At 54.5% G+C, this 27,247-nt stretch overlaps 7 protein-coding genes across 7 annotated transcripts; 2 read left to right on the forward strand and 5 right to left on the reverse strand.

The window, feature by feature from the left end:
- Window positions 1-676: 676 nt before the first annotated feature.
- SODALDRAFT_329742 (amino-acid permease inda1) lies at window positions 677-3,276 on the reverse strand. The gene is made up of 4 exons (XM_028611026.1): window positions 2,897-3,276; window positions 2,420-2,715; window positions 1,448-2,326; window positions 677-1,362 (listed from the first exon to the last, which is right to left on the reverse strand). Exons 1-4 carry the CDS (start codon window positions 3,066-3,068, stop codon window positions 952-954), a joined length of 1,758 nt encoding a protein of 585 aa, XP_028462297.1. The 5' UTR covers window positions 3,069-3,276; the 3' UTR covers window positions 677-951.
- A 7,949-nt stretch (window positions 3,277-11,225) lies between these two features.
- On the reverse strand, window positions 11,226-13,534 carry SODALDRAFT_329746 (FAS1 domain-containing protein). The gene is made up of 3 exons (XM_028611027.1): window positions 13,004-13,534; window positions 12,110-12,917; window positions 11,226-11,980 (listed from the first exon to the last, which is right to left on the reverse strand). The coding sequence occupies exons 1-3, from the start codon at window positions 13,131-13,133 to the stop codon at window positions 11,695-11,697; spliced, it is 1,224 nt and encodes a 407-aa protein (XP_028462298.1). The 5' UTR covers window positions 13,134-13,534; the 3' UTR covers window positions 11,226-11,694.
- Window positions 13,535-14,564: 1,030 nt separating this feature from the next.
- SODALDRAFT_302452 (cyclin ccl1) lies at window positions 14,565-16,600 on the reverse strand. The gene is made up of 4 exons (XM_028608924.1): window positions 16,058-16,600; window positions 15,807-15,960; window positions 15,390-15,719; window positions 14,565-15,322 (listed from the first exon to the last, which is right to left on the reverse strand). The coding sequence occupies exons 1-4, from the start codon at window positions 16,444-16,446 to the stop codon at window positions 15,056-15,058; spliced, it is 1,140 nt and encodes a 379-aa protein (XP_028462299.1). The 5' UTR covers window positions 16,447-16,600; the 3' UTR covers window positions 14,565-15,055.
- A 766-nt stretch (window positions 16,601-17,366) lies between these two features.
- Window positions 17,367-18,251, forward strand: SODALDRAFT_321502 (negative transcriptional regulator; the record flags this gene model as incomplete). Its single annotated transcript, XM_028609631.1, has 1 exon — window positions 17,367-18,251. One exon carries the CDS (start codon window positions 17,367-17,369, stop codon window positions 18,249-18,251), a length of 885 nt encoding a protein of 294 aa, XP_028462300.1.
- SODALDRAFT_302457 (MFS general substrate transporter) lies at window positions 18,221-20,352 on the reverse strand. The gene is made up of 3 exons (XM_028608925.1): window positions 19,818-20,352; window positions 18,586-19,761; window positions 18,221-18,519 (listed from the first exon to the last, which is right to left on the reverse strand). Exons 1-3 carry the CDS (start codon window positions 20,097-20,099, stop codon window positions 18,484-18,486), a joined length of 1,494 nt encoding a protein of 497 aa, XP_028462301.1. The 5' UTR covers window positions 20,100-20,352; the 3' UTR covers window positions 18,221-18,483.
- Window positions 20,353-22,585: 2,233 nt separating this feature from the next.
- Window positions 22,586-23,245, forward strand: SODALDRAFT_329750 (hypothetical protein). Its single transcript, XM_028611028.1, has one exon. The coding sequence runs from the start codon at window positions 22,808-22,810 to the stop codon at window positions 23,219-23,221; it is 414 nt and encodes a 137-aa protein (XP_028462302.1). The 5' UTR covers window positions 22,586-22,807; the 3' UTR covers window positions 23,222-23,245.
- Window positions 23,246-23,618: 373 nt separating this feature from the next.
- On the reverse strand, window positions 23,619-26,096 carry SODALDRAFT_329751 (1,3-beta-glucanosyltransferase gel4). Its single transcript, XM_028611029.1, has 3 exons — window positions 25,709-26,096; window positions 24,763-25,594; window positions 23,619-24,661 (listed from the first exon to the last, which is right to left on the reverse strand). Exons 1-3 carry the CDS (start codon window positions 25,784-25,786, stop codon window positions 23,946-23,948), a joined length of 1,626 nt encoding a protein of 541 aa, XP_028462303.1. The 5' UTR covers window positions 25,787-26,096; the 3' UTR covers window positions 23,619-23,945.
- Window positions 26,097-27,247: the final 1,151 nt, after the last annotated feature.

A 27,247-nucleotide genomic window follows, 5' to 3' on the forward strand; every position in this document is an offset into this window, starting at 1 on the left:
CTTCTCCATCCGCCGCCACCGCGCCCTCGGCCGCGCCATGCGCATCTTCAGCGACCGGTCCGGCCGAGTCGTCCATACCCTGCGCTTCATGCACGAGCTGCAGCGCGTCCACGAATCGTCTACCCCGGACACCGTAAGTCGCATTCCCCCGCTGTGATGCATTGATTTAAGATCCACTTAAGCTGTTCCTTCATTATCTTTTTCTTTTCCCTTTCTTGTCCCCGTCCGTCTGTCCCTCCTCCACCACGTCATGGTCATCTCCTGACCCAGTCATCTTGATTCCTGCCAACGAAATCCAGGTCTAACAACGTGAGTACGTCCCACAGCTCGACATGGAAGATGGAGACGACATCCTCGTCTTTAGCGAAATGCTTGGTGGAGCCGTCTGGCGGTGACCACTGACCACACATTCGATTCGACGGGGCGGCTGCACCCTGGGGCCGAGGCGAGGTGGGATTATGGATCGCATCATTTCTCTTCCCGTTTCGTCCCCTCCCGGCCACCCACCCTGTCCCGTGTTTATACACTATACACTACTGCCCCTGCTCTGGGGTCTAGGCCGTCGGATGGACTCGCCGAGGTTGCAGCTCAACTGACCATTGGCCCCGAGCGTATGGTGAAGAATTACGAGGCGAGGTCAAGGTGGAAGTTGAGTGCAACTGTGCGACAGCGAAACGTGTATAAATACTACTTCGTATGTGCGAATAACTATATAAGTGGTATCTACTACTTGACACAAACAGACATGTGGCATGTAGATGGAATCAAAAACAGGAAAGAATCCAACGAGTCTCCCAAGATGTGATGATCAGCTCACAGGCCGTGAGGTGGACTGACGAGCGTGCCAGCAGACGGTGGCAACGACATGTGCCCATACACGACCTTGCGAAATTAATTCCTCACGTATTAAGGAAGAGCAAAACAGACCCCGATGCAGGAGCTATTTTCCCCCTAAAAGACGTAGTGGAGAGCCCGGCGCCATTTGGGCCAAGAGGCGACGACGGCCCGGTACTCGTTGATCTCGTCCCAGTTGTGCTCCCTGAGACCAGTGTCGAGGTCGATTTGGTCAAGGCGGAGCCAGCCAGTACGCTTCCACAAGTAACCGCACAGCCAGAAGAAGAGAACGACGGGCAGCGCAAGAACATTGAGGAAGAAGTTCTCGGCTCTGTCGCCAGGAGTCGGGGGGGTTTCGCCCTCAGGGGTTGGGCCGGGGTCGATGGCCACGTAAACCTGGGCAGCCAGAATGACGCCGCAGAGCAGAAGGCCAACATAAGAGCCGTAGATACCACCGGCAGCCTTGAAGGGGATGCGGTCCATGGAACGGCCCTGGCTGTTCCAGGCATTGCGGAAACGAACATGGGCCTAAAAACAAAAAAAGCATTGAGGGTTAGCACACAGATTCGTCCAGGCCACGGAGGGCAGAAGGACCAGAGGCGAAAGCACATACCAAGCAGATGGAACCCCAGGTGAAGAGGGCAGCAAGGCCGGACAAGGCCAGGAGCCAATCAAAGACGACGCTGCCATGAGCCGCCAGCACCACATAGGCCAGAGCACCCCAGATAAGCAGGAAGACAACGGAGGCGAGAGGGCGACCCGACTTGTCAACATAGGTGAAGATCTGGGGGGCGTAGCCCTGTTTGGCGAGGGCGGAAAGGGTGCGAGAGCCGCCGTAGACGCACGAGACGCCGATGGAGACGACAGAGATGCAAATGACAACGTTCATGAACGAGTCATAGCCGTACAGGCCGGCATCCAGAGCAGCCAGGACGAAGGGCGAAGTACCCTCAGCGTACGGGTTCCGGGCATTCAGCAGACGAGGGTCCCGAGAGCTGACAAGCAGGCCGACGAGACTGAGACCGATGAGGTAGAAGAGGGTGATACGCCAGAAGACCTGCTTGATAGCACCGGGCAGGGCACGCGCGGGGTTTGCCGACTCGGCAGCGGCAAGACCGACAAGCTCGGAACCGGCGTACGAGAAAGCTGCCGTGACGAAGACGGAGCAGAAGCCACGGAAGCCGTTCTGGAACGCGCCAGGGGTATGCCACAGCCGACTTCCCCAGTATTCGTCGTACTTACCGCCGGCGGGACCACCACCGCAGATAAGAACAATGGCGACAATCATGAAGATGACAATGGCTGCGAGCTTGAAGACAGAGCTCATGAACTCCTCCTCAGCATAGCCCAGTGTACCGAAGATATTGACAACAATGATGACGACCCAGAAGAACGTAATCCATACGGCCGGACTGACATCTCTGCGCCAATACTCGACGGTGAAAGAGCAGACAGTCAATTCAAGCGGTAGAACGATGAGCCATTGGAAAACCTAGTGGGTGGCGTAGACAAATGGTCAGCAAACACATCCATGTCCGGCGTGAGGGAAAACACAGTTTTCCGGATGAACCAAAGTAAGACTTACATAGTTCCAACCCATTGCGAAGCCCCAGGAAGGATCGATGAAGCGGACCGAGTACGTGTAGAAGCCACCAGAGACGGGATACATAACAGCGAGTTCACCAAGGGCATGAACGACGTTGAAGATCATCACACCAGCGATGGAGAAACAGATGAGGATAGAGCCGGGACCGCCACGAGTGAGGGCGGAGCCGGAGCCGACGAAGAAACCAGCACCGATGGAGCCACCGATGGCGATCATGTGCAAGTGGCGCGTCTTCATGGAACGATCAAGTTCGATATCGCCAGTGCCCCAGTCACCTAAAATAGAACGGCAAAAATGTCAGCGAGACTAAGACCTTTTCCAGGGCTCACTGACGCTCCGAAACACGCGTTGCCATCGCCGGCGGAGAGAAAAATCGGTGAGGTTTGATGGAAGATATCCGCCCCATGATGTCCGATCCGTGAAATGAAGCTGGTCTTCGGAAGAGGGAGGACTTACGCTTGGTGAAGGACCGCAAGTTCAGACCGTTACGGGTCCAGAAGTCCAGCTCACGGAAGTCGTGCGGAATGTTGCCGTCGCCGGGCTGAGGGCGATCCTGGATGGCCTTCTCATCGCCCTCGAGAGGAGGCGTGGCCGAGGCCACGCCGAGTTCGGCGTCCTCCTTGGACATTGGTGTTTGCGGCCTGTCGCAGCCGATGTTGTCGGGATGTCAGGGAGGTTAACTCGGTAGACAAGGCGCGTCAAGGATAGACAGACTGGATCTGGATTAGGGACCACGAGGAAGAGAAAGGAGAAGAGGACAGTAGCCGGTGGGATGAGCGGTCTTTTATGAATGGGAATCGAGGGAAAGGAGCAAGGAGCAGGGGGTGTGGGGGGATCAGATGGCAAAGCAGCACCCACCAAGGGTTGAGGAAAGAGCAGGTGTGGTGTGGAGGTGGAGGGAGAAGGACCCAGGCGAGGCGTGTGAGTATAGGGGTATGGGGTGTATCCTACAACGTACATGTAGGTACAGTTCACGTGTAGGTACTTGGCGCATGGTGCCTGTAGTGTACTAGCGTCACAACAGGCAGGTTGTGCATTGGAGGGGTGTACGAAGTAATTTGGTCTAGGTCCGGTCAGAGGTACAGCTACCTCAGGTATGTCTGTGGCACACGTACCATGTGCTCTGTGCTACTTTTCAGCGAATCATAGGCCATGGCCGAGTCCGAAATCGAACTAGTGTAGATAGCATGGACATGGTTCCCGGATACCTTCCATGCATGGAAGGATTCCACTCCCCCTCCGGTATCACCTGGGGCTCTCCATTCCCATCACTTGAAGCCCTATCAGCTTTGAAGTCCGTACCTCGTCTATCGTCCAGTAGATAGGAGTACCCGACAGAACGCCTAAGGTAGTGTTCGTAGATCCGTGGCGAGTTGCGACAACGAAGATAGCTAGCGGCATCGAAAAGGAATTAGACTACCTTAGGTATGAAGAAAGAGTAAGTCAGTGTCTGCATATACACTCTAGGTATCTCGTTCTCGATTGCTTACTAAAGATACTTTAGCTATCTGCGCTTTGAAACTATTTCTGGGCATTGCCTGTTTAGTTTCTACACCGTACATACTTCGTACAACGTACTCCGTACTCCGGACGATCACGAATACCTGGAGGGTATGTGATGGATAAGCCAGTTGGGGACCGAGTATGAGAAGTCCCCTAATGCACGATAACGGGGAAAAGGCAGAAATGGGCAAGGCCGTCGTTGGTGGCGGAAGGAAGCGCTGAACCGGTGCAACCTCCCACCCCAAACGCGGCAGGAGCTTTCGCATGTCTAGGTCTGAACATCCCGCGATTGGCTGTGCGCAAGGTGCCGAGACCGGTTTACACTGTACCGGGAGCGGGTGGGCCCTCATGCCAAGGCGCCAACTGCATACAAGTCCTACCTATGATAGTCGTCGACCCACTTATATAAGAAGAGCGATTATGTACAATGTAGGGAGGCAAATAAAGTACCGTACCGTAACAAAGAGGCAGGGCAGTTAAAGACGTCCAGGTACATTGTACAAAGTAGTATTTTTACCCTTGGACAACCCCGGTCAATACCTATGTACGACCGCCAAGGCGCCTACCATCGACTCGATAGGGAAGGTCGAATGTCGGTCGAAATTGACGGGAGGTGTGGACGGTGTCACCAATAAGCTTCCCAGCTCCCTGTTTTCGGCAGCTGCTCGTGTCGACATCGACACAAGACAATCAATCATCACTTGAAAGTAGCCGGGGTACTACCGGGGAAGGGGGGGCCCGTATTTACCAAGTACCAAGTACCAAAGTACCAATCCGAGTGACGGTGGTCGCGCCCGACCCGACTTTACGAATTCCATAATTACATCAGGCCTCGTCCCCCTTTTCGAGTCTACAAACGGAGGCACCAACGGGTAGAAACTCCAAAAACGTCTTGTGCTGTTCTCCCCTCTGCATAACAATGGAGCCGCTTATATATTTCCGTACTTTGCTCGGTATGAGGAGACGTTATCACCGGCTATGCCTCCCATTTGCCAAGGGAACAACCGGTATGCGCTGCGGGTTTGCTATTTGCTTTCTGATTGATGACTTGGCCTAGTTGTCGCATCAGCTGTTTTCCTCGGTGATTCAGCGATTCGACACAAGATAATTCTCACGACGGGATATTACGATGCCTGCCTCCAGGAGGACGGAAACCGTCCCATCCCAGTGAACCGCGAAGAGGGGGGGAGGGCGACGCGCCGCAACGCTACGCCGTAATTAACACATATTACACTATGATCTCGCGCCGTTTTTCCTCCACTTCTCCAGGTTCGAAGTTCCCCGAAGGACGAGCGTTGGCGAACCGTCACGCCACAGCCGTCGCGCCTTCGCCGAAGGGTGGCTTGTCGTGGCGTCCACTGATAATAGGTGTATCATGAGTTGAAAATCAGCTGGTTGCCCTACCTACCTTGCCGCTTACAGAAGTACAACGTGCGTTGTATGCGCAGATACTTACCACTTCCCGTCGCCAATGTCTCAAAGCATTGGTCGATGTTGGACTCTCGCCCGACGGACCGATAGTTTCCGGCCGCACGCGATTGTGGGCCCTGGCTGTACTCCGTCCCCTGAGACCCTACCCCTACATTCCACAACGCAACCAGCCTCATGGTTCTGCTTGTGGTCTTGGAAATGCTTGTTTGGATTCACGTGCTCTGGGCTGTTTGCGACCCTCAGTCCTCGCCTTGATCAACTTCTGTTTTCAATAGAGGAGGCGTAACGATATCGTCCAGGACCGGCTTGGTTCCTATTGAACTTCAGTATTACTGAGTACACTCGGCCGCCTCGGTCATGGAACGACTCGTCGGCGCCGGTTGTTCAACGGGCAAAGACACAGTTCCTATTAGAGCGAGAACCCTCACTCCTCAGTGACTCAATCTGAATAGTGAGCGAATACCCCAGTGGTGTCGTCGGGTTAGAGTTACGTGATTTTAACATCACCTACCATATATCCGGGTCGTCACGAGCTCGCCACCTCCTGTAAATGAGCCTTCTGCTGCCACTTACTAGCACTACAGAGTAACATGGCGCGGTGGATCCCACGGGGGACAGACAGCTAAGGCCGGGTGGTCACGCGAGTAATAACAAGGTCAAGGGACGCTATTTTGACGCTTTGAAATACACTACTTACGCAGCTGAGCTGTCAAGAGTTGATTGTCAGGAGCAAAGCACCATCGCAATGGGAGAAGCTAGGTACAATCAAGAAGGTCGAGGACAAGAGACTGTACACATCTGTCTGCAAGGCAGCACGCGGCACCGGATGCAAGATGCCGCACAGCACGCATGACTGGGCCTTTTGGATGTAGGGACTCAGGGAACAGGTAGCAAGGGTCAAGGGGGGGCGCGGTGGGAGTTTCCGTGCATAGCTAGGCAGGTTGGTCCCTTGGGCCTTGCTTGGCCTTTGGCTTCAATTTTCTTTTGTCTGGCGAGAGAGTCGGCGACCTACGGTCCTACCGAGGGCCTCGAGTCTCGACCGCCACACCGACGAATCTATGATGGTTCCTGCCTCGTCCATTGCACTGGAACCTAAGCTGCGACCACATAGCTGTTGGATCTTCCCGACATTATTGCGTGCTCGAGGACAAGGCGTTCTTTATCTCGATAAGCTGCCGCACTCACGAGCCAACGTAGTGCTTCTTCGTACGTTTCGGCCCAACAGCTTTGGCAGACCGCAAACTATGTCCGGTAGGCCCACCGACCACCGTCCAACGTCCGGTCTCCTGCCTCTTGCCGACAAGTCCACTGACTGACAGGAAGCGCCGGCGGTTGGGGCGGTACGACGGCTCGCCGTGGCTCGGGGCCACCGGGACCAACTTTGGGATCTCGGCCATTGGATTCGTTCGTAGTACGTGTTGTTTTTGGGTCTTGGTGGGGTCGAAATATCAGCTTATCAGCGCACTGTGTATGCTACGGGGAACCGAGGTAGGGTTACAGGGCGATCGTTCTGGGACGGGGGTTTATCTTAAATCTCGCCCACTCCGCTACACTTTAGATTAGGTTGTGTCTTTGGGTGGCTACGGTATCTCCGATAACGTGATAGGCCGGCTTGAGATATCATGGTTCGGACAAAACTGGCTCCAACGACCCGTGGGTTCGGGTTAAGTAGGGGGCGAATGTTTGACCTCTGGACCGATCGGGATCGAGGGTTAACCGTGGTCGAGCCATGGTTTGGCACCTTACTTCCAACAAGACAGTGCACGGGAGTGCTTCTGTCCTGTCCACACGGAGCCTACATACAATAGGTAAGGTATGTATAAGCACTAGGCGATTGGTTGAAAGGATGGGACGTACCTAATACGGTTAGATATGGTAATCGGGATCCCCGTTGTAACTTTTCCCCAGACCTTCTATAGTATGCTGACGCTTCCAGAACAATTCCACCGAAGCTAATAAACAAGGAGCCGGCGTCCAAGGCCTTATGCGGGCTCGCGATGCCAGTGGTCGAACGTAATAAACGCATTATGTACTTGTCTTCGAGTTACCTTAATATCTATCTTGGGACGATTTGACAGACGTAAACCGGCGTCCTGGCATGGTCGGCTCCGTCGAGCTCCAACCCAATCCCCTGGGTGTCCATGACTCCATTGCACACAGCCCAACCCGGAGAACGAGCTTGATAAATCTTGGCAGGCGAACAACATGAAGGGTTCTGCGGCTGGAAGCGGGACAGAGCAGATAGGTACGCATCTTCCTCTGCTACCACACACCGCATGGTCTCGGCATCTCGACTTGTTGTTGATTGGAAAACGAGGTCAGTCGGCACTACCACCACCACCACCACCACCACCAACACACAACCGCCCCCAGCCTGTAATGTAATCTTATCGCATTCTCGTAATTTGCCTGCTTACATGCGATGGAATACATACCCAGACGCGATAAGGATTCTGTTCCACACCAGTGGTACAAGATGAAGAGGGTTTCGCAAATGGCTTATTACAACGTAGAGAGCGAAGAAAAGAAGGGTGCGCTGGGAGACTGGAGTTTCCGCGTCCCAAATGTCTAATTTGCTCTTTTCTCGACAGGAATAAGCCGTGACGCCTGCTCACTACCAGGTAATTACATGATCCTCTCCAGTTAGAAGCCAACTGGACGGGGCGTCGAGGGGTCCCGAATGGTCATGCTTCGTCCTTCGTCCGTCGTACCTGTGCTCTTGGCGTCGCCTCATCGCTTTTACGTGAACTTCGTACGTTGTAAGTACATGTACTTCTGCATGTGGGACCCATTCTTATCGCACCCCCCCTCCCTGCGCCCCCCTGCCCCTCGCCCCCCACCGCCCCGCTTTCGGCATTTCACCTTCCTGATCAGGCAAGAAGCTACGCTCCCATCACTCATGACCCTGATTAGGAATTTATGAAGGCTCCTCGCTGAAATGCCTTCTTACGCAGGACCTTCCCGATCCTCAATTGCACAGACCATTGCCCTGGGAAAGTCGTACTTTATACGGTAACCTACCTCCTCATGCGAATCATACCTAATGCCATGTTAAACAATGAGATGGCGGTAAGGCCGCTGGAGTCGGCAGCCTCAAGTTTCAACACCAATCGTGAGACGTGACGATCCGGTCGTCACGGAGCTCTCGCCGCTTTAATCTCACGAACCGTCACTGCCCACTCTCTCAGTCGCCATTTCTCCAGAAGTATTACTTACCAAGCTAGGTATGCACCTGTGAGGCACTGGCACGCTGACAGCTGCGAACGGCATGACAAACGACTCCAGGCCATGAGATCGACACCACCCACGAAGCCATTACGGCGCGTGGCCTCCCAACGGCCGCCGTATCGAGAGATGAAGGACCCTGAAGCTGACGCGCCACCGAAAATAGCAGATGTCTGTCGAAACGGTGGGCACACGAAGCAGCGGCGACCGCGCGCAGCCATCACCTACCAGGCAGTTGAACTCGTGCGGCGTGCCCCCCCCCCCCCCCTCCCCCCCCCCCTAGATGTCCTGGTCCGCGCCAATGCGACAAATTCCGAGAGACGATCGGTGTAACAGTTGAGAAACCGTAGGGCGTATGTTAGAAACAGTAGCACCAAAGTTGGCGCTCCGTTGCTAGCTCACCCTCAAAACCCCCATGCTGTTCGAAAACCGTGTCGACAACCCTCAGCCAACGCCGCTTCAGCTTCGTGATATAAATGGGCGTTGGTGTAATCCCGGTCTTCCGGATACCGCCTCGCGTTCTCCCAGTCAACGATCTCTGCCGTCCTGTATCAGGACACGTTCCGCATGTTCCAATCCCCATGGGCAAAAACGGTCGTGTGGCCGGCGCGGTGAGATACGTCAGGCAGCGCGCCCACGCAAAGGGTCTCGTTGAGCTGTTCCTTGTTCGCGAACGCAAAGTCGCTGGACTTTTGAGCTGCGGGATGGTCCATCTACCCATGCATGACATGACCCCGAAACACCAAGCAACGATGCATCTGTATGCGAAAGTCGGCCGGTAGCAAGCACCAAGCCTTCGCCAAAGCCATGGTGGCATGCTTCGGGAAGAGGCGCCGCGGTGCAGAGAATGGCGGGCTGGTGACTGGCTGCTGTGTCGGTTTTCTCGCAATCTCCCGAGCGACGAGACTCCATCGAAAAGGTGTGGCAAAACGCGTCAGAACTTGCAACGAAGATATCAATACATGGCGTGACCATATTGGGAGCAGAGCAGAGTGGTCTTTGTAACGGCCATGCCGAGGCACTGGCGTCTTGTCCAGAATACAAGGCAATGTTCCGATGTTGACCGCAGCAACGTCATAGATGTAAGCGAGAATCATTCGAGCGTGTGCCTTGAGTACGAGGGATAATTATGCGCGTCTGCAAAAGAGAGGAACAAAGAAAAGGGAACAAAAAAAAAAAAAAGAAAGAAAAAAAGAAAGAAAGAAAGAAACAGACACTTACATTGGACCGTTTGCCGAAGGTGAACTCGAAAAAGCCTCGCGAGAATGCCTTTGCCCCGGCTTTCCGGACTAGCCAATGGATCATGGAATGAGTCGCCCAGACGGGTAATGCAACACTTTCTAGCGTGTCTTCTTGCGATATCAGCGGCGAAGACTCTGTCGGGATGTTGGTGAAAGGGAGGCTCGTAGGTCACTCCTGTTTATTAGTACAGCGCTCTCCTGTCAATACTATGTTCCAGGAAACATGCAAGCCGCAATCAACTGTGTCCAATCCGATACTAGACGCGTAAAATCGAGGTCGCCTCTTTCAACGGAGGATCACCTCTGAAGGATGTCTCGAGCAACTAGCCCGGGTTCCAACTTCCAAGGAGTCGTGCAGGGGGCGGCATGCTAGCAGTTGATGGTCAGGATGCCGGGGATCAGCGCTTTGAATGACTGCAATGACATGCTCAACGTCCTGTGGTTCGCGGTGTGACGTGTCTGCCGTCTCGTTGGCATGCCGGAGCGAAAACACAGCCATGTCGAAGTTAATGCCTACGGTCTACCTTGGACAGGTGGGAACATTACACGAGGGGAGCGGATTGACCTTCACGGCGAATCCTCCATCTTATCCGTAGATACCCGGGCGTCAAGGCTCGGGTTGTTAACCCTATCCCAGAGAGGCGAGTCGACGCCGACGCCAGGACCTGATAAAGCACGGTGATATGGTCGGAGCTGCCCCAATCCCACTCGCTGGCCGGTCACCTGACCTTCCAGTCAGACTACCATATCGTCGTCTTTATCATACCTAATTCTTATCGTGTATCCTCGTCCTCTCCTCTTCCCCGGCCGGGCTCCGGCTCCGCACCTCTGTCAAAGGTAAGGTACACTAGAGACGCTATTCGAATATTCGACTAATATCCCATTGGAGCATGAGAATGCCGTAATCGGGAAGGTCTTTCCTTTCGTTGTCAAAGTTATTCCGATATACTGGCTCGAGGGACCTTAAGGTAGCTTACCTTTACCTTACCAACACACGGCGTGTTTTGGGTTTCTATTTTACGAACCTGAGTGCTTCCTGTCCTTATCGGGTTTCTTATCTTTACCAATCTCGATGGTGCAAATCCATCACCCACCCTGCAGCTTCAATTTCCCGTGTCACAGGATTCATTTCCGCTCGCCGTCGCAGAGGTTCCAATCTAAACAAAGTCCCTTGACCGATTTTTTTCCTGGTTTTCGGACCTGGTCTTGTTTCTGTAATGTGGCAGTTTTCCTCTTCCTTCTTTCACTGGCCTCGCTGCTCCAGTTTCCTTCATACACACTTGCAGTTCAGTGCTGCGAACAGCTCAGCTCAGCTCATGGCAATGATGGCATGCTCACTCGCGACGTTTGGAGTCGTCCCCTGTCCAGCTTGGAGTCACGGAGACGGCGGTTTGGAAATGCGACACCTGCGTCCGAGGACCGCTTGAGTTCTCTTTCTTCTACAGATAGACGCGATGACCCAGCTTGAACTTGGGGTCTGCAGGAACATCTTCCGCTTCCAAGCTTTTCGCCATCTTGGCCAGGGGTCACCTTCCTCGAGTTTGTGGACAGGTCGATACAGGATTGTCCTTCGATCGTCTGTAGTTTTCAAAGGTTGACCACAATGAAACGAGGGCCTTTCAGTGAATACAGTGAATAAATGCATCAAAATGTAGTATTATCCTGTCCTCAGACAGTTCGCAGCTCACACTATTAACAGCCGCCTAGGTAGCTTCAGTAGGACACAGTCAGCGATTAACAACAACCGATCCGGATAGAATTTGCCAGGCAATCAAGGTCTCCTTTTCACATTGCCCCCCCCCTATTTTTGTAATCCGGTACAAATGTCGAGCTCTCGGTATTATTATGCCCAGCTTACATATTGATGAAGGCGACCAGGCCTGCCCCGAACAGGGCAGAGCCAGCCACGGCCGCGGAAACCAGCGATGCCGCCGCGTTGCCCTCGCCCTCGCCGTCGCCATCCCGGCCTTCCGCGTCACGACCCTCGCCCGTAGCGACGGGGGCAGTGGACGTGGGGGTTTCAACGCCCGAAGTGAAGGGGATAGCACCGCCCTCGACGGTAGAGGCTCCGGTGAAGGCGGGGGCCTGGGTGGTAGCCGTGGTATCGGGAGTAGCGGTCGGGTTGTCGGGATTGAGGGCACTTTAGTCGCAGAGTCAGCGAGCAGGAACCACGGGGAGGAGGTGAATATTGGAAAGAGGCGAGGAGGAAGCGAGAAAGAATGGCAAAAGGGGGATCGCGAAGAAAAAGAAAAGGCAGGACAGAACTCACCCGTTAACGACATGGACAACACCATTCTTGATCAAGACATCAGGCTGGATAACCTTGGCTTGGTTGACAAAAACGGACCCGTCAGTGTCGGTCCGAACGGTAAAGTTCCCGCCGTTCAAAGCCTGCACCGTCGAATTGCGGAGGGTGTTGCTGTAGAGGACCTGGCCGGGGACCACGTGGTAGCTCAGGATATTGCCCAGCTGCTGCTCGGTCAGATTGCCGGCGAGGGAAGCGATGGCCGCAAAGGCCTCGTTGCTGGGGACGAAGATGGTGATGTCGCGCATCCTGTTGACCTCGTCGGCCAGGCCGGCGCGCTCAATGGCGCCCAGGGCGGCGGTCAGGTTGGCGGCGCGGAGCGTCTCGGTGGCGTTGGGCGGCATGGTGAGCACGCTGTCGATGACGTGCACGGTGCCGCCGGTGTAGTTGAGCGAGCGGCGGTCGGTGAGCTTGGCGGACTCCTTGAGCCCGGAGATGAAGGTCACGTCTTGCCCGTCCGAGCTGGGCACGGACGCGACGCGCTGGCCGCCGGTGACGTTGGCGTAGGTCTCGTTGGTGAGATGGGTTGCGAGGAATTGTATGCCCTCGCTGCCGCTGGTGAGGTTCGATGCGTAGTGCGTGCCGTTGAGGACGTGGTACTGGAGCAGGGCAGCCACGAGGCCGGGATCGAGCTGGGTTGCGTTGTTGGGGCTGGTCACGTTCTGGGACGCGAGGAAGCGCGAGAAGGCGTCGTTGTTCGGGGCTAGAATGGTGACGTCCCTGGCTTGACTGAGAGACGAGCGAACATTGTCGGGGAGCAAGGCCAGAACGCCTAGATCACGAGGGGACAGGCAGTTAGCTCAACATGCAAGGAGGATGTGATATATCCGGAGATGTTGACGGCTCGGTTGTACGCACTGCTCAAGGTTCCCAGAGTTTCATTCTCTGACCTCAGGAGATCCTCGAGGCTGCGTGTATTATCAGACCCCTGGCTGAACACGCCGCTGGCAAGAGCCAGGGGTATAAGGAGCTTCTTCAACTGCGTCATGACGGGGTGTGAGGGAGTGGTGAGGCGAGGACGATGCCGAGCACATAAGAATGGCCCTGGGTTTTTTGGTTTTTTTTTACCGACGAGAGAATATACGACGAGAGAATATACGACGAGAGAATATAAGACGAGATCTGGCGAGAGTACTCGAGACGATGAAAGTTTTTGGTTCCAGAGGAGAGCGCTTGGGGGGGATTTTAAGCATGTCCCAAGCATAGCAATGCGATTTAGTGCCTCTCGCGTCCCGGTGCCGTCGTCCCAATTCAGACTGGCAACACCACTCTAGAGCTATGCATGACGGAAAGCGTTGCTTTGGGGGGGAGGAAGTGCTTCCGGGGTAGTCAGGACGACAAAGCAACGACTAAGCATGACCTTCGTGCGAACAGACGGTGACGGTGACCATGGACCGAACCATGGACCCGAAAGCCAAGCGAGGTGGGCGAGGAGATCCAAAATCAAGTTGCCCGAGCGTCATGAACCCGCATTCCTAGCGGCAAGAAGCATGTAGAGACATTGTTGTTGTTGTCTGGGGTTCCGAGTCATACAATGCTGGGGCCAAAGGATGGTCAAGCCATTGGCTTAAGGTTCGCGATCGCCAAGTCGATCCGGGGGGCTTAATTGTCACCGGCGATCGAACGGTTGATGCAGTGGACCCTATCAGGACTCCCAGGACTCCCGGGGCTATGCTGTCTAGGGAACTAAACATTCCCTTCTGGGCTTTCTGTCTCGAAGTGGCACGGTGCCATGGACGGACGACCAAGCACTGCTGCGCTGCGAGGGATGGTCTGGCCATGTGCCCATTGGATGACTGGAAAGATGGAGGCTCGAAGTCGAGGTTTAGCTGCTGAGTTGTGTATTGCGTGTTACGCTGTTGGAATTGTCGGGGCCATAAATCATTTGGCCCATATTCGGAGAAGCAGAGAGCAGCATGGTGAATTCGTGATCCTTGAAGGCGACCGTCGTTTATTAGCACCGTTGTTCCGATCGTTGGGATTAGGGAGAGGGTAGTTGAGGGTAGCAATTGAGACACCTACAGGTGGGACACAGACACACGAGAAGCGCAACGTCCTTGCAGGTCGTTTGCGTTGGTGCGGGTTTTCCATGTGACTGACCCTCATGGTTGTGAAGTCAATGTCGTCATTTTGAAAAAATTAATAATACCGTGTAAGTTACGGAAAGTAGCATGACGCGGCCAGGGACCGGACAGAGAGCTTCCGGCCCACTTAAAAAAAAAAAAGGACAAAAAAAAAGAAAAAAGAAGAAGAAAAAAAGGGGGGAAAAGGAAAAAAAAAAAAAAAAAGGGGGGGATGAGAAATGAAACTAAAGCCTCGTAATCACGCACATCACAATACCGGTCCACCCTGAAGCTGGCACAAGTCGTGGTCAAGCCGTAGTATTCGTATTCTACAGAGCAACTGAGAAAATGCGATCAGATTATATATATCCCATCCACGAACTGAAATGAAGAACTTTTTCCTCGAAGCCCGTGCAGGTCTCGCTTCTCTCTCCGCGATGGGAGTGACAGACTGAATACTTCATGGACCTCAACGTCCATTCGCATCAATGTCCCGTCACTTCGATATGTTGGACTTGCCAAGACAGGCCGACCTTGGAGTTGATTGAGAGGGAGCTGGTTTGCCCAATACCCAACAAAGCACAAAGCATCGATCCAGTCCGACCGAGGTCAGGAAAAGGGAAAAGGGAAAAGGGAAAAGGGAAAAGGGAAAAGGGAAAAGGGAAAAGGGGTATCATCATAGTGAGACTATCTAAACCAACCAACATAAATCTGTATCCCGGGCGCCGTGATAGTTGTCTGTTTTGTCCCTTTCCTTCCTAAACGTGTTCGACATGGAGTAACACAGCTCGCTCTTATCCTGCGCAGAACTGGGTGCGCTCCTCTCTATCTCTCCCCTTTCCTCTCCTCACTGCCCCAGCGCCCCCCCAAAAACGTCATCCGCCGCCGACGGGCCAGTCACCTTTCTCCTCTTGGGCTCGTTTGGTCCGATAGGCTCGCCTAGCGCCAACCCGGCGTTGGTCTTCTTCCGATCTTGCCCAGCCTCCTTCTCCTTGGACGCGTTGGCCGCCCATTCCCGCCGTGCCCTCTGGAGCTCCACCAAGTCTGCCTTATCAGGGTCTCGGCACCTCCTGAGCTTCTTCAGGAGTGGGCGGATGAGCTTCAGGGACTCGGCCTGTCATATCGCAAAATCAGCTTCGGTTTCCCTCGACGTGCTCCAGCTGTGCCCCGTGAGGTCTTACCTTGCCCCAGTACGTCTCCATCCTCTCTGGCGGTTCCGTCGCGAGCATATCTCTACACGCCTCGATCGCCGCCGTGACCTTCTCCTTGATTTCGCTCGACGTGGGATGCATCATCTCTGTTGCGGTCGCGTCCGCGTTCCTCCCCGCCTCCTCCCTCCGTGTCGGCGCGAACGCGCTGTTGATTATCCTCTCTGCCAACCCCCGGTCGGCCAGCGACAAGGCCGCCAGCATGATCTGGCTCGGCGCGTAGTGGAAGTATGCGTCGGTAAGAAGAGGGCTGACTTTGAGGATCTCGCGGGCTTGTTGGTGTGCTGCGTCGATTCGCGGTTTCTGTGCCCCGCCCCGCCCCCGGGCGCGCATCATGTTAGCGTCTGTCGCGTCTATAGATCACATGAAAAGAAATGCTCGAGAACTGACATCAATATCTTCCTGTCGCCTCAACTCCAATATTGCACCTTCCAACCCGCGAAACGGATGCCGAACGTCGAAAGCAAAGCGAATCCCCTGGCAAAGGAGGAACTCCCCGGCTAGTATTTTCTCCTCTGTGGTATCCGAAAGCTTCTCTGCCAGTCTGGTGCAACCAAGTTAAACCCCCACAATCGTTAGCTTCCCTTTACCCTTCCGCAATCCCAGGCAAAAGACAAAAACTGGGCGCAAGACAGACGTACTTGGACAACTTGGCAAAGTACCCCTCCGCCTTGCCCCCAAAGAAGAGGCACGTCTTGATCAGGTCCATGGGCGGGTACGTCATGAGCGAATTGGTCACGTAGAATCGCTTCAGGAACACGGCCGCCGTGGCGCGTATCTCGGTCGGCAGGTCGCAGTGGATGGCGGCCCGGATGAGCTCGGTGGTGAAGAAGCGAAGGAGGACCGTCTCCTCCTCGGCCGTGAGGAACTCGGGCGCCGGCTCCGTCGGTTTGAGCTCGGCCAGCCGTGCCGTGATGTGTGGTCTTACCAGCGCGTTCGTCTTCTCCCGGAGGTCCCTCAGCTTGGCGGGGGAGAAGGACCAGAGCCGGTACTGGCTCGACAATCGGTATCGGGCGTCTTCGGTGGCCATGACGGGGGTAGGGGGGATCGAGGGGGGTCGAGTTTGAAGTCGGTCAGACGATCCTGTTAAAGAAATCGGAAAGTGGCGCTAATGGCCCTTCGCAGAAGGAAGGAGGCGCGTGGAGATTGTTCTCGAGATAGCGAACGCCAGGAGGGTTGAGTTGATCGAACCAAGGAACAAGGGAAGCGTGGAAGGGTCTTGGCAGCTGTTGCGACCGTTTCTTGCCAGGGTAGCTTCAGCCACATAGTGTCACGTGAATATTAAGCCACGTGATGTCAAGCCACACACGATGCTCGTCAAAGTAGGGTACTTCGCATCTTATCCTTCTCTCTCACTCTCACACTCACATCTCACAGAGTCACATCTCACAGAGTCACATCTCACCGAGTCACATCTCACCGAGTCACATTTCACCGAGTCACATCTCACAGACTCACAGTCCTCAGTGCCTCCCAGACCGCAATCCTTTTGCCAACGTCTTAAACTAACGGAGATGCAGAGACAAGATGAAGAGTAGCAACCGTGCTGTCGTCTAAAGTGAGGTTCTTGTAAGATGGATGGATCATGGGCCCATTCAGAGGGTCCTGGAACACAACACGGGAAGACATTCCAAGTCCTAACTCGCTCAATGGAGAAGATTTTACCTAACTACTTATGCAGGGGCCGCTGAAAACCTCGTCTCCAATGGCCTGGCCCTTGACTCACCGTCTTCGTCTGTCCGTCCCTGTGAATCACTCCTCCAAAGTCTCAACTCCACTTCCCGATCCCGAGGTTAGGTATTTAAACATCGCCAGACCTCCGAGAATACATTGTGAGTGAACCCTACGTCTGTACTCTCATTCTCTTCTTCCGATCTGTAGCCCACCGGTCAGTCTTACACCGAATCGTCAAACACTCAACAACACCGTCTGACGCCTCCAGAACCCACCATGCACCTCCGACCCGACCACGCCGAGACGGACACCCCCACCCTGTGGAAGCTAATCCGTGATAACCCCCTGGGCATCTTCACCACCGCCATCCCCTCACCCTCCGGCTCCTTTCCCCTCGTCCAATCCACCCATATCCCCTTCATGCTGGACACCGACGACGACGACGACGACGACAACAACAGCAACAACAACAACAACAACAACAACAACAACAACAACAACAACAACAACAACAACAAACACGGTCCCTATGGCCGCCTAAGAGCCCACCTCGCCCGCCAAAACCCGCACAGCAAAGCCATAGTCGAGTCCCTCACAACCTCCACCTCACCCAGCCAGCAGACCACAGCCCACAACATCCTCGAGCAGGACGTCTCCGTCCTCTTCACCTCGCCCATCCACCACTACGTCACCCCCAAATTCTACACCGAGACCAAACCCGCCTCGGGCAGAGTCGTGCCGACGTGGAACTACGCCGCCGTGCAGGTCTACGGCAAGGCGAAAGTGTACTTCGATCCGCACGCCGACGAAACGGAAAAGTTCCTCGCGACGCAGATCGATGATCTGTCGCGCCAGTGCGAGATCTCCGTCATGGGCTACACGGGGCGCGGCGAGAGGCCTGGACCCTGGGAGGTCACGGATGCGCCGCCGCGGCATATCGAGCTGCTACAAAAAAACATTGTCGGCGTCCAGATCGAGATTAGCCGGCTGGAGGGCAAGTTCAAGATGAGCCAGGAGATGAGCAAGGGGGATAGGGATGGTGTCGTGAAAGGGTTCAAGGGGCTGGGCACGGAGGTTAGCGCGGCCATGTCGGATCTGGTCCAGACGCGCAGCGAGATGCATGAAGCGGCCAAGGCTCGGAGTAAGGTAGGTATAGAATAGAAGTACGGAGGGTACACGTCCCACTCGTCGGGGCCCAACGGAGGAAAAATACGTGCAAATAACCATTCAGATCTGACTGCGACTGCCATTACTTAATTCACGCAAGCTAAAATGTTCTCGACAGACACCAACACCATCTTGCCCGAGTCTCGTCTTTGCAGGTACCCAAATGGTAAAACAAGAATAGGTCTTAAATGGCCTATCTTCTCATCAACAGTCCACATCCAACTCCTTAAAACGTGTATCGGAAACCGGGTTGCGCATCCTCCTAACATTAGGGTCAGCATAACTTATTCTTAAGCAAAACGAGACAGAAAAAAGGGATCAAACTCACATCAGCACCCTCGAGCTCCTTCTCGCCCCTGTCAGCCTTCCGGTTCTGGAAGTAGAAATCAACGCTCAACAAGCCGACGAGGACGACGGTCAGCAGCGAGGCGGCGATGCAGGCGTACATGCCCGGGCGGTAGTGGGGGATGTCCTGGTTGCGGAAGACCAAGCTGCCGGCAATACCGCCGATGCCGCCAAAGCTGACGAGGGTGGCGCTGCAGAAGGCGCGCTTCCACTGGCCGCGGATGTTGTTGGCCTGGTAGGCCATGACGGCGGGGATGTTGGAGTTGGCGCCGGCGGTGACGAGGAAGACGCCAAAGTAGCGCACGTTGGCGGAGGGGTGGAAGCCCATGATGGGAAGGCCGATGAGGCAGAGCAGCACGTTGGCCACGATGACGGGTCCGCGCACGTGGAAGCGGTCGCCGCACCAGGCGCCGGCGAACATGACGATGCCGGCGAAGGCGTAGGGCGGGGCCACGAGGCACTGGGCCTCGGCGATGCTGAAGCCCATGTTCTCGCGCAGGATGATGGGCAGGAAGTAGGCCAGCGCGTACGACACGGTGGTGGTGTCGAAGAAGATGAGGGCGTAGGCCCAGATCTTCCAGTCGAGGCCGGCGGAGAAGAAGCGGCGCAGGTTGAAGGGCGGGGTGGCCACGTCGCCCCTGTCCCTGTTCACGCGGTCGACGACCCAGGCGCGCTCGCGGTCGCCGAGGAAGCGCCAGTCGCTCTTGCCGGCGTCGGGGAAGTCGACGAGCAGCCAGTAGCCGATCATGGCGATGAGGCAGGTGATGATGCCCTCCATGATGAAGATCCAGCGCCACCCGGAGAGGTTGGCGAGGCCGTTCATCTGCATGAGTCCGTAGGCGAGGATGCCGGCGAAGGCCGATGCGACGCATCCGAGGAGGTAGAAGACCGAGTACCGCTTTCCTACTTCGTAGCGGGTATACCACGTGCTAAGGAGATAAACGCAGCCGGGGAAGAATCCGGCCTCGAGGACGCCGAGCAAGGTTCTCATGACGGCAAGCTGGCCGTAGTCCTGGGCAAAGCCCATGCCTATCATGACGGCGCCCCAGAAGAGGCAGATGACCGACAGGTGGATACGGGGACCAATCTTGCGAATGATGACGGTAGAGGGAGGTTGGAAGATGATGTAGGGGATGAAGAAGATGAGGGAGACGATGTTCTGGAGGGTGACGAGTTAGCAGAGGGTGAGAGAGCGAGGGGAGGAGGGAGTCTCACGTATCGGTTTTCGATGAGCAAGTTCAGCTCAACGGTCATTCCGGCAATGGCAGCAGCAGACAGATTAGTACGGTCCATAAGAGAGACGCAGTACATGAGTCCCAGAATGACGACTAGACGGCGGTCGATGCGGTGGACGATTTGGCGCTGCTCACGAAGGGTGAAGCCATGATCGGGATCGTCGCCATCTGAGCCTGCGGGGCCTTTGGCGTCCAGCCTCTGGTCGGCTTTATCGTCGACATGTTCGAGGTCGTCCTTTTCGATGTCGCGATTCTTCTCCATGGTAGGCAACGACGGGAGCTGACTCTATATGTGTCTGTGTGTGTTGTTCTTCTTCTTCGTCTTCTTTGAGTTGTCCCGTTTGGTCCGACGATTGTCAAGTGAGGGGTATCAAAGTAAACGGAGTGGTCCGAATTCTGGGTGACAATTAAAGTTAGCCAGAGATAAGTCAATCGGGAGGGGACTAAAAAGATGGGAGGATCAAAGTTACACTGTGTCGACGGGTTGGGTGTGTTGGCCACGTGCCCTGGGGAAGATCTTCGTTGAATAAGAAGAGAAAGGAGAGAGAGGTTGAGGGCTCACGAGTCGAAGAAGAGACCGCCGTGGAACATGAAAAGCCGGACGTCTTGTCAAAGGATTCCAAGGGTTCCCTTTTGTATCCCGACGAAGGGTATTCAAACCACAGGGTCGGGAGCCAGGGCCCCTCTTTCTCTTCCCTCCTCTGTCTGACTTCCCCACACGTCATCCTGTTGTGGATGCATTATGTCCATCGACTCCATCCCGGAGGCTTCTGGATCGAGTCCTACCAACAGCCCCCCCCAAGCCGCAGCCGCAAAGAGAGGTGTGGATAGTATCACAACTGACCTGGGGGCATCCGGGGGGGCCCCCTCGTATCCACCTCCAAGCATCAAAGCATGGCAAGGAGGTGAGGAGATGAGGAGGTGAGGGTCAAGACTCCAGCTCGACGGGGTCAATCGGTTACGAGAACCAATCAACGATGTGGTAAACAAGATCAAAGTCAACCAGGCCGAGGCTCAAATGCTTGGCTCCATCTGGGGGTGACAGCAGAGCAGGGACAGAAGAGGGTGTTTTTGCGGGGGAGGTTTGCCTGCTTGTGTGTGTGGTGTGTGATGGGCGTCTGTGTGTGTGAGAGAGAGAGAGTGAGAGAGCTCTCCATTTCCCCACGAATGCTGTCGATCTAGGCCCCAGGTCCCGCAGTTGGTTAGGACGAAAGCGCAACGTCGATAGTCAGGAAATGAAAGAGACCCGGAGTAGGGATGAGATGTTTGAAGAAATTCGGTAGGGCAGTCTGTGTGGTCTGGGTGGCCCCTTCCTTGGAGAAAATTCTGGGGTAGGGACCGCCGTCGGTGGACTTCCCGCCCACGCTAAAAAGTGTTCCCCGGTTGCGACTGCGGGGTAAGCGTGGATTTGAGTGGTGGGCAAAGTACTCTGTACTTGCACCATTGGGGAGAGACGGCAGAGGGGAGACGAACCCGATACTCCTGGACAATACAATCACTTTGCTCCTGCCCTCGACAGTGTAAACTTGCGTCTTCCCCATATGGATGCAGGTGAAAGCGGCAGTTACCCTCATTGGCTTACGAATTTACTCTCGGTACTTCTCACTACCCCGTGGTACGTCGATTCCTTCGGTGAAATTCCCGTTTCTGTACTAGACCTCGCGGCAGGTAATAAACCCATACACGTACACACTGCGCTAGCTACAACGTACATAGGCCATTGGACATTGGCATGGGTCTGCGTCTTGGCTGAGCGAAGGACTGGCATCTTTTGTTTCTTTGAACTCGAGGACTGTTGCATCTGCTGCATGGGATGTCGGCATGTGCTTCTTGGCCAGATCTGCTGCATGCTCTTCCCGTTTCTGCGTATTTCTTACTACGTACGTTGTACACCGTTGTTTTCCTTGGTTACTAGGTAAGGTGAGTTTTGTCTTCATAAACAAACTAAGGTACCTTACCTATACCTTATGGAATGGCCGTGTATCTCAGTGTCAGCCGGTCGATTCCCTTCATGCTCTCAAATTGAAGTCAGCATCAAGGTAAACCGACGTGACATCGGGAAGAACCTCCGTACTAAGCTCACCGCATCCATAGTTCATGTCCTCACTCCCATCGACCCTCAATAGACCAGGATGCTTCGCTCTCCAACACTTTGAATAGTAATCATCCAGCTCTAATCGCCGAGCCTCGGCATCTTCCCCTCTCCCGTCCCCTCAACGCAAGCCATAATAGCCCACATGCCCATCATTCCTCCAGTGAACGACCAGATACTCCTCGCAAGCCACCCGGGCCAAGCAACGCCACCACAGCGAGCGGCAGTATTACGTTGCAGGACCGTGACTTGAGTCTTGCCCAGCCCAAAGCCAAGTCGACTCTTTGCTGCCGCTCCTAAGTAAAAATACTCCGTAATAAAGACGAACCACAACTTCGCAAGCTGTTCTCAAAGCGGAAACTATCGCGGGATGCCTCGGCGAGTGCCGTTTGACAGAGGTCGACTCGACACACGCCTCAGACGACTGCCATACAACCAACGTAGGGTACATACCTATCCCCAAATTCCATCCCAGATGACCTGTTCCCTAGCCCAAACGAACCAACAAATCTCTTAATCTCTTCTCTCACCGAAACATTCCGAACCGGTGTCTCCCATTCAGGGATAGCGGGCCCGCAATGCTGATCTGGGGGTAAACCGAACAAACGTTCAAATCAACATCTACAGATACTTCGTAATATTATGTACAGCAACCGAACAACGTGGAACGTGCAACGGGCAAAGAGCCACGAGGACGACCCCTCACCGTACCACCTCCCTGGGAAGCATGCCATCGGAATATGTAGGACAGAGAATAAACCGATCCATCTTCCCATCTTCCCATCTTCCCATCTTCCCATCTTCCCATCTTCCCATCTTCCCATCTTCCCATCTTCCCATTAACCTACCTACTACTTACCCCTGAACACATCTCAGACATGCACATGTGCAACATTCCTCCCATTTCTCGTCCCTTAACCATCCTATATAGCTTCTCATCTCCCCTCACCTCAACCCAGGTACCCTCAACCACATCCTACCCGAGCACACACATCTCTAGTCCCAGCACCCCGGACCACGCCAACCCACCAACCCCAGCATGTTCCAGGGCTACGGGACGCCGCACAGGCGCAGAGCAAGCCCATGATCCATCACGCACTTTCCCACGCCACAAAAATCACCCCATTCCTTCGTCCCTTTGTCATTTCCCCAACGTCTGTGTTGCACCCCCCCGCACATGTCTCAAGTACGCCAGCCTCGGCTCAGCGAAACTGCCAGGAGTAATCACGATCGAGATCCTCGGTCCGTCAAGAGATTGCCTCAACTGTCACTGGAGGTCAAACCTACCATGATGAGTGAGCGAGCAACCAAGAGGCCTTTCCTATCTGTCATCATGATGGACATCACGGAGACTGAGACGCTGGGGAATCATAAATCGTTGAAGGGTTCCATTCCTGGTTGCTAAGACTGTCGTCGACAGGTCCATATCCCGCTTCCCAAACCAATCACTGCAGTCGAATTGCGGAGCTGCAAGAGACAACACCTAACAACCGGTACGCAGCAGTGAACTAACTACTTTGATTATCCATGGGGACTCGCAGACGAGAGCCGCAAGCAAAACCCCCGAGTCGAAAACTGGTCTATGAGATGTAATGCACATGAAACAACCGCTTGGACAACGGACCACCCAAGGCTTCATCAAACAGCAAACAACGACTGCACGCTACATGTTACAGGAAAAAGTCTTTTGTGTCATTGTGGGCTACCCAAGCTGGATAATACCCAACGCTCAGAGGGCTATGCTACTACAACAACGCATACTAAAAAGACGAAACGAGAAGAATGCGATCCGAACCCAAATGAGAAGAGTACCATAGCATGTTCAGCCCAGCCTAGGCCAAAGAAAACGCAAAATGGATCGAAACGACTATGCCGCAACCGTTTGTCTTTGATGATGCTATACTAAGAAAGGACAAGGACACTTTGAATGTCGGGATACAGACACAATGAAGGAAGATGTTCTTGGGAGAAATATTGAGGAACAATTCCTTGACCGACTATGCTTCAAACACCTCTTTATAGCACGACCATGGCGGCACCGACACCACCGGCCACAACGAGGTAGAGGCCGACAGCATAGTCACCGAGGGTGAAGGCCATATCCAGGCGCTTCGAGACGAGGCCGAAGTTCTCATCGTCATCATCCTCATCATCGTCGCCGGCGCTACCGGAAGAAGCCGGGGCCTGGGTGGCAGTGGCGGCATACTCGTTCTGGGAGCTGGCGGAAGCCAGGCCGCTAGAGCAGGTGCTGTCAGCTCCAGGGGCCGAGCGGACGACGCCGAGGCCTTCGTGGTCGCAAGCGTCGCTGGCCTCGTCCAAGTTATGGTAGTACTCGTTCATGACGAAGGCGACCTTCTGCCTGTCGTCGCACATGCTGTAGGCGCCATAGACACCCGTCTCGGTGTTGGTGGTGATGCCGGCGCAAGCGGCGGGGTCTTCGCTGCAGATGAAATCGAAGATGGCTTGCATCTCGCGCGGCCTGATGTTCGACTCGGGGACGCAGCTCAGAGTGCTGACCATGCACTCGCAGAGGTCGTCGTCAGGAGTGGGAGGAAGAGCATCGCTGGTGACCCTCCAGTGCTCCTGGAGAGGCGGGCAGCTGGCGGGCGAGTTGGTAGGTTCGTAGTCATCAGCCAAGGTGGACGAAGGCGTGGCCGCAGCAACACGAGAGGAGTACACGTCGTAGTTCTCCATCGTCTCGGCATTACCGTTACGATCAATCTCGACAAGGCCTACGAGCGGGCAGAAAACGTCAGCAATTGTTGGAGGACGAACGAGACGAGCAACAACTACAAAGGCAGCACAGGGCGGCCCAGAAAACCCCACAACTTACCATAGTCATTCTCCTCCTGGAAGTACATGTAGACGATACCGCCGGAGAAAACCTCGCTCATGTCGTCAGAGTACAGGGCGGTGGTATCCTGGAACAGACGACCCTCGGCACCACCGGGCTCGTTGCATCCGTACTCGGCCAGGAAGACGGGGACGGAGTAATTGGAGTAGAAGGCGACCTGCTGATCGTAGCCAGAGCGCTGCAGGCTGCTCTGGCCGCACCACGAGTAGATGTTGTAGCCCCAGAAATCAATGGCGCTGTCCTGATCGCCGCAGTTGAAGTAGTGAGCACTGGGACCGCGAATATCAGGGTCATCATTGGCGGCGTAGCCGACGCCGAGCCAACGATCCTTGGTCTCACGGATGTAGGCCTTGGTGTCGCGGACGGCAGCCTTGACGAAGGCCGAGGCGGCGGTGTTGGTCTTGTTGTTGGAGACCTCGTTTCCGGCAAAAAAGCCAATGGTGTTGTCGTACTCGGCGAGGACGTCGATAACGTCCTTGTAGCGCTGGAAATGGTCGACGGTCCACTGAGGGCCATCGCGGTTGATGGACATGAGGGGCTCGCCCAGGTCGGCGACAACGTAGATGCCAGCATCCTGGAGGAGCTTCATGCAGTCGTCATGGTTCCTCTCGGGGTCGATGGAATAGACACGGATGGTATTGGTATGAGCACTGGCGAGAATGGGAACATCACGCTCGCACTTTTCCTTGTCGGCGAGAGGGTCGAGGTATCTACCCTCTTCGTTCTCACCGCCGGCACCAGCAGGGTCCTCCTGGTATGCAATGCCCTTCATGAAAAATTGTGTACCGTTTTCGTAGAAGAACTTGGATCCCTGCAAAGTCGTTTGTTAGCAAGGAGACGTTTGGGGGTTCGCGCCTGTGCCTCCTAGCAGCGGGCCAGATGAAAAGAAGAAAGAAAAAAATAGAGACAAATAGTTATTACGCACCTTGACGATGATGGGGTCAAGAGCAGCGACCTTGCTCGCCATGAGCAGGGCCGAAGCGACGGCCGCAAGCTTGGTCATTGCGTCGGTTGGTTTGGCGTCTTTTGATGAACAATTGAAAATGGGGGGAAAAGTATGACGAGATATTCGAATTCGACAAGACCGTTAGATGGAAAACGGAATGGGCGTGATACTGGTCTCAACGGTGGCTAGGATTAACGTTCCTGAAGATGTGAGATTGACGTGTTGATTCGGGGGTTGCAAAAAAAAAGTAAGCGGGTCGGTGTCAGCGAGTGTTGGTAAAAAGAGGAAAACGGGTATTCCAAACGAGGGTGAGAATCGGCAAGACGAAAGAATTGATTACAACAATAACATGGGCGAGCGTTGTCAGGCTCGACTCCCCACGAAGAAAGGTTAAACAGCGAAAGTGGAATGAACAGTCAAGAGAAAGTGGTCTCTTGGGGAAGAAGTTGATGGGAAACTGGTCGAGGAAAAGGGAAGAGGACGCAAGAAAAGGGGATCCAGGGAGAGAGAAAAGGGGGGGAGGTACGTACCCCATATTGTGGAGGCGATCATAGCGCTAATAAGAGTCCGGCGAGTGACAAGGACACAGAACACAGGAACGACCAAGCGCTTGGCTGCCAATCGACAGTGACGCGTAAGTCTGACGGGTACAAAGTACGGGTAGGATACAGTACGAAACTACGTTGTAGGTGTAGGCACAGAGTACGACATTGCGTAGCATACGGTACCCAAGGAACAAACAATGCGGGTACTGCGGAGTATCCGCACCTACTTTCATTTGTACTTTGTACTTGGCTACCTACCACTTCAAGCACCATCCAACCAGAACATATCCCCTAGAAACCACCAGCTTCAAACCGAATCCCTTGGCTGGTGACATTTCGACATTTCTTAGTCGCTCTTAAACTTCTTTGTATTTGGTGACTGGACAATTTGATTCGTGAACACGCTCGCCTGAGTGGCGATCCAGCATCTTGAATCTAACCAGCCAAACAAGCCAAACAAGCCAAACCAATTTTCGAAATCCATTCAACACAAACGTCCGATATGATTGACAGGGTCCACCTTAAGGAGGCGCAGCCGTTTCGCCGACCAAATACCAGGTACCTAAACGTTATTGGAAAATTGCCTATGTTTACGTGGCAGTTCGAGTTGAGATGAAGTACTCGGTACATAAGAAGTATTCTCTCATAAAGAAGACCGTCTCCACTTGCTCCACCTCATCTCGGTTTCGCCCCCGTTACAGGGTAGGCCCCACAGTGCGGCAATTTGAGATGAGATTAACAAGCTCCTCAGGGGGCATTAATGCCATGACATAGTGCACTATCAACTTTGTTATCATTCTCCATAATAAAGTGTTAGCGTCCTAAGGGGACTTGGCATCGTCTTGTTAAGGTCCTCTCCCATCTTGGCTATCGGGATCTAGACCAACGCTTCACATTCACAGGCGGCAGTGCATCTTCTTTTTGGCACCGTCGCACCCGTCAGTGACACCATCTTCCCTTCCCCTACCAGGTC

Source organism: Sodiomyces alkalinus, assembly GCF_003711515.1.
Source record: "Sodiomyces alkalinus F11 unplaced genomic scaffold SODALscaffold_19, whole genome shotgun sequence".
Classification (NCBI taxonomy): Eukaryota; Fungi; Ascomycota; class Sordariomycetes; order Glomerellales; family Plectosphaerellaceae; genus Sodiomyces; species Sodiomyces alkalinus.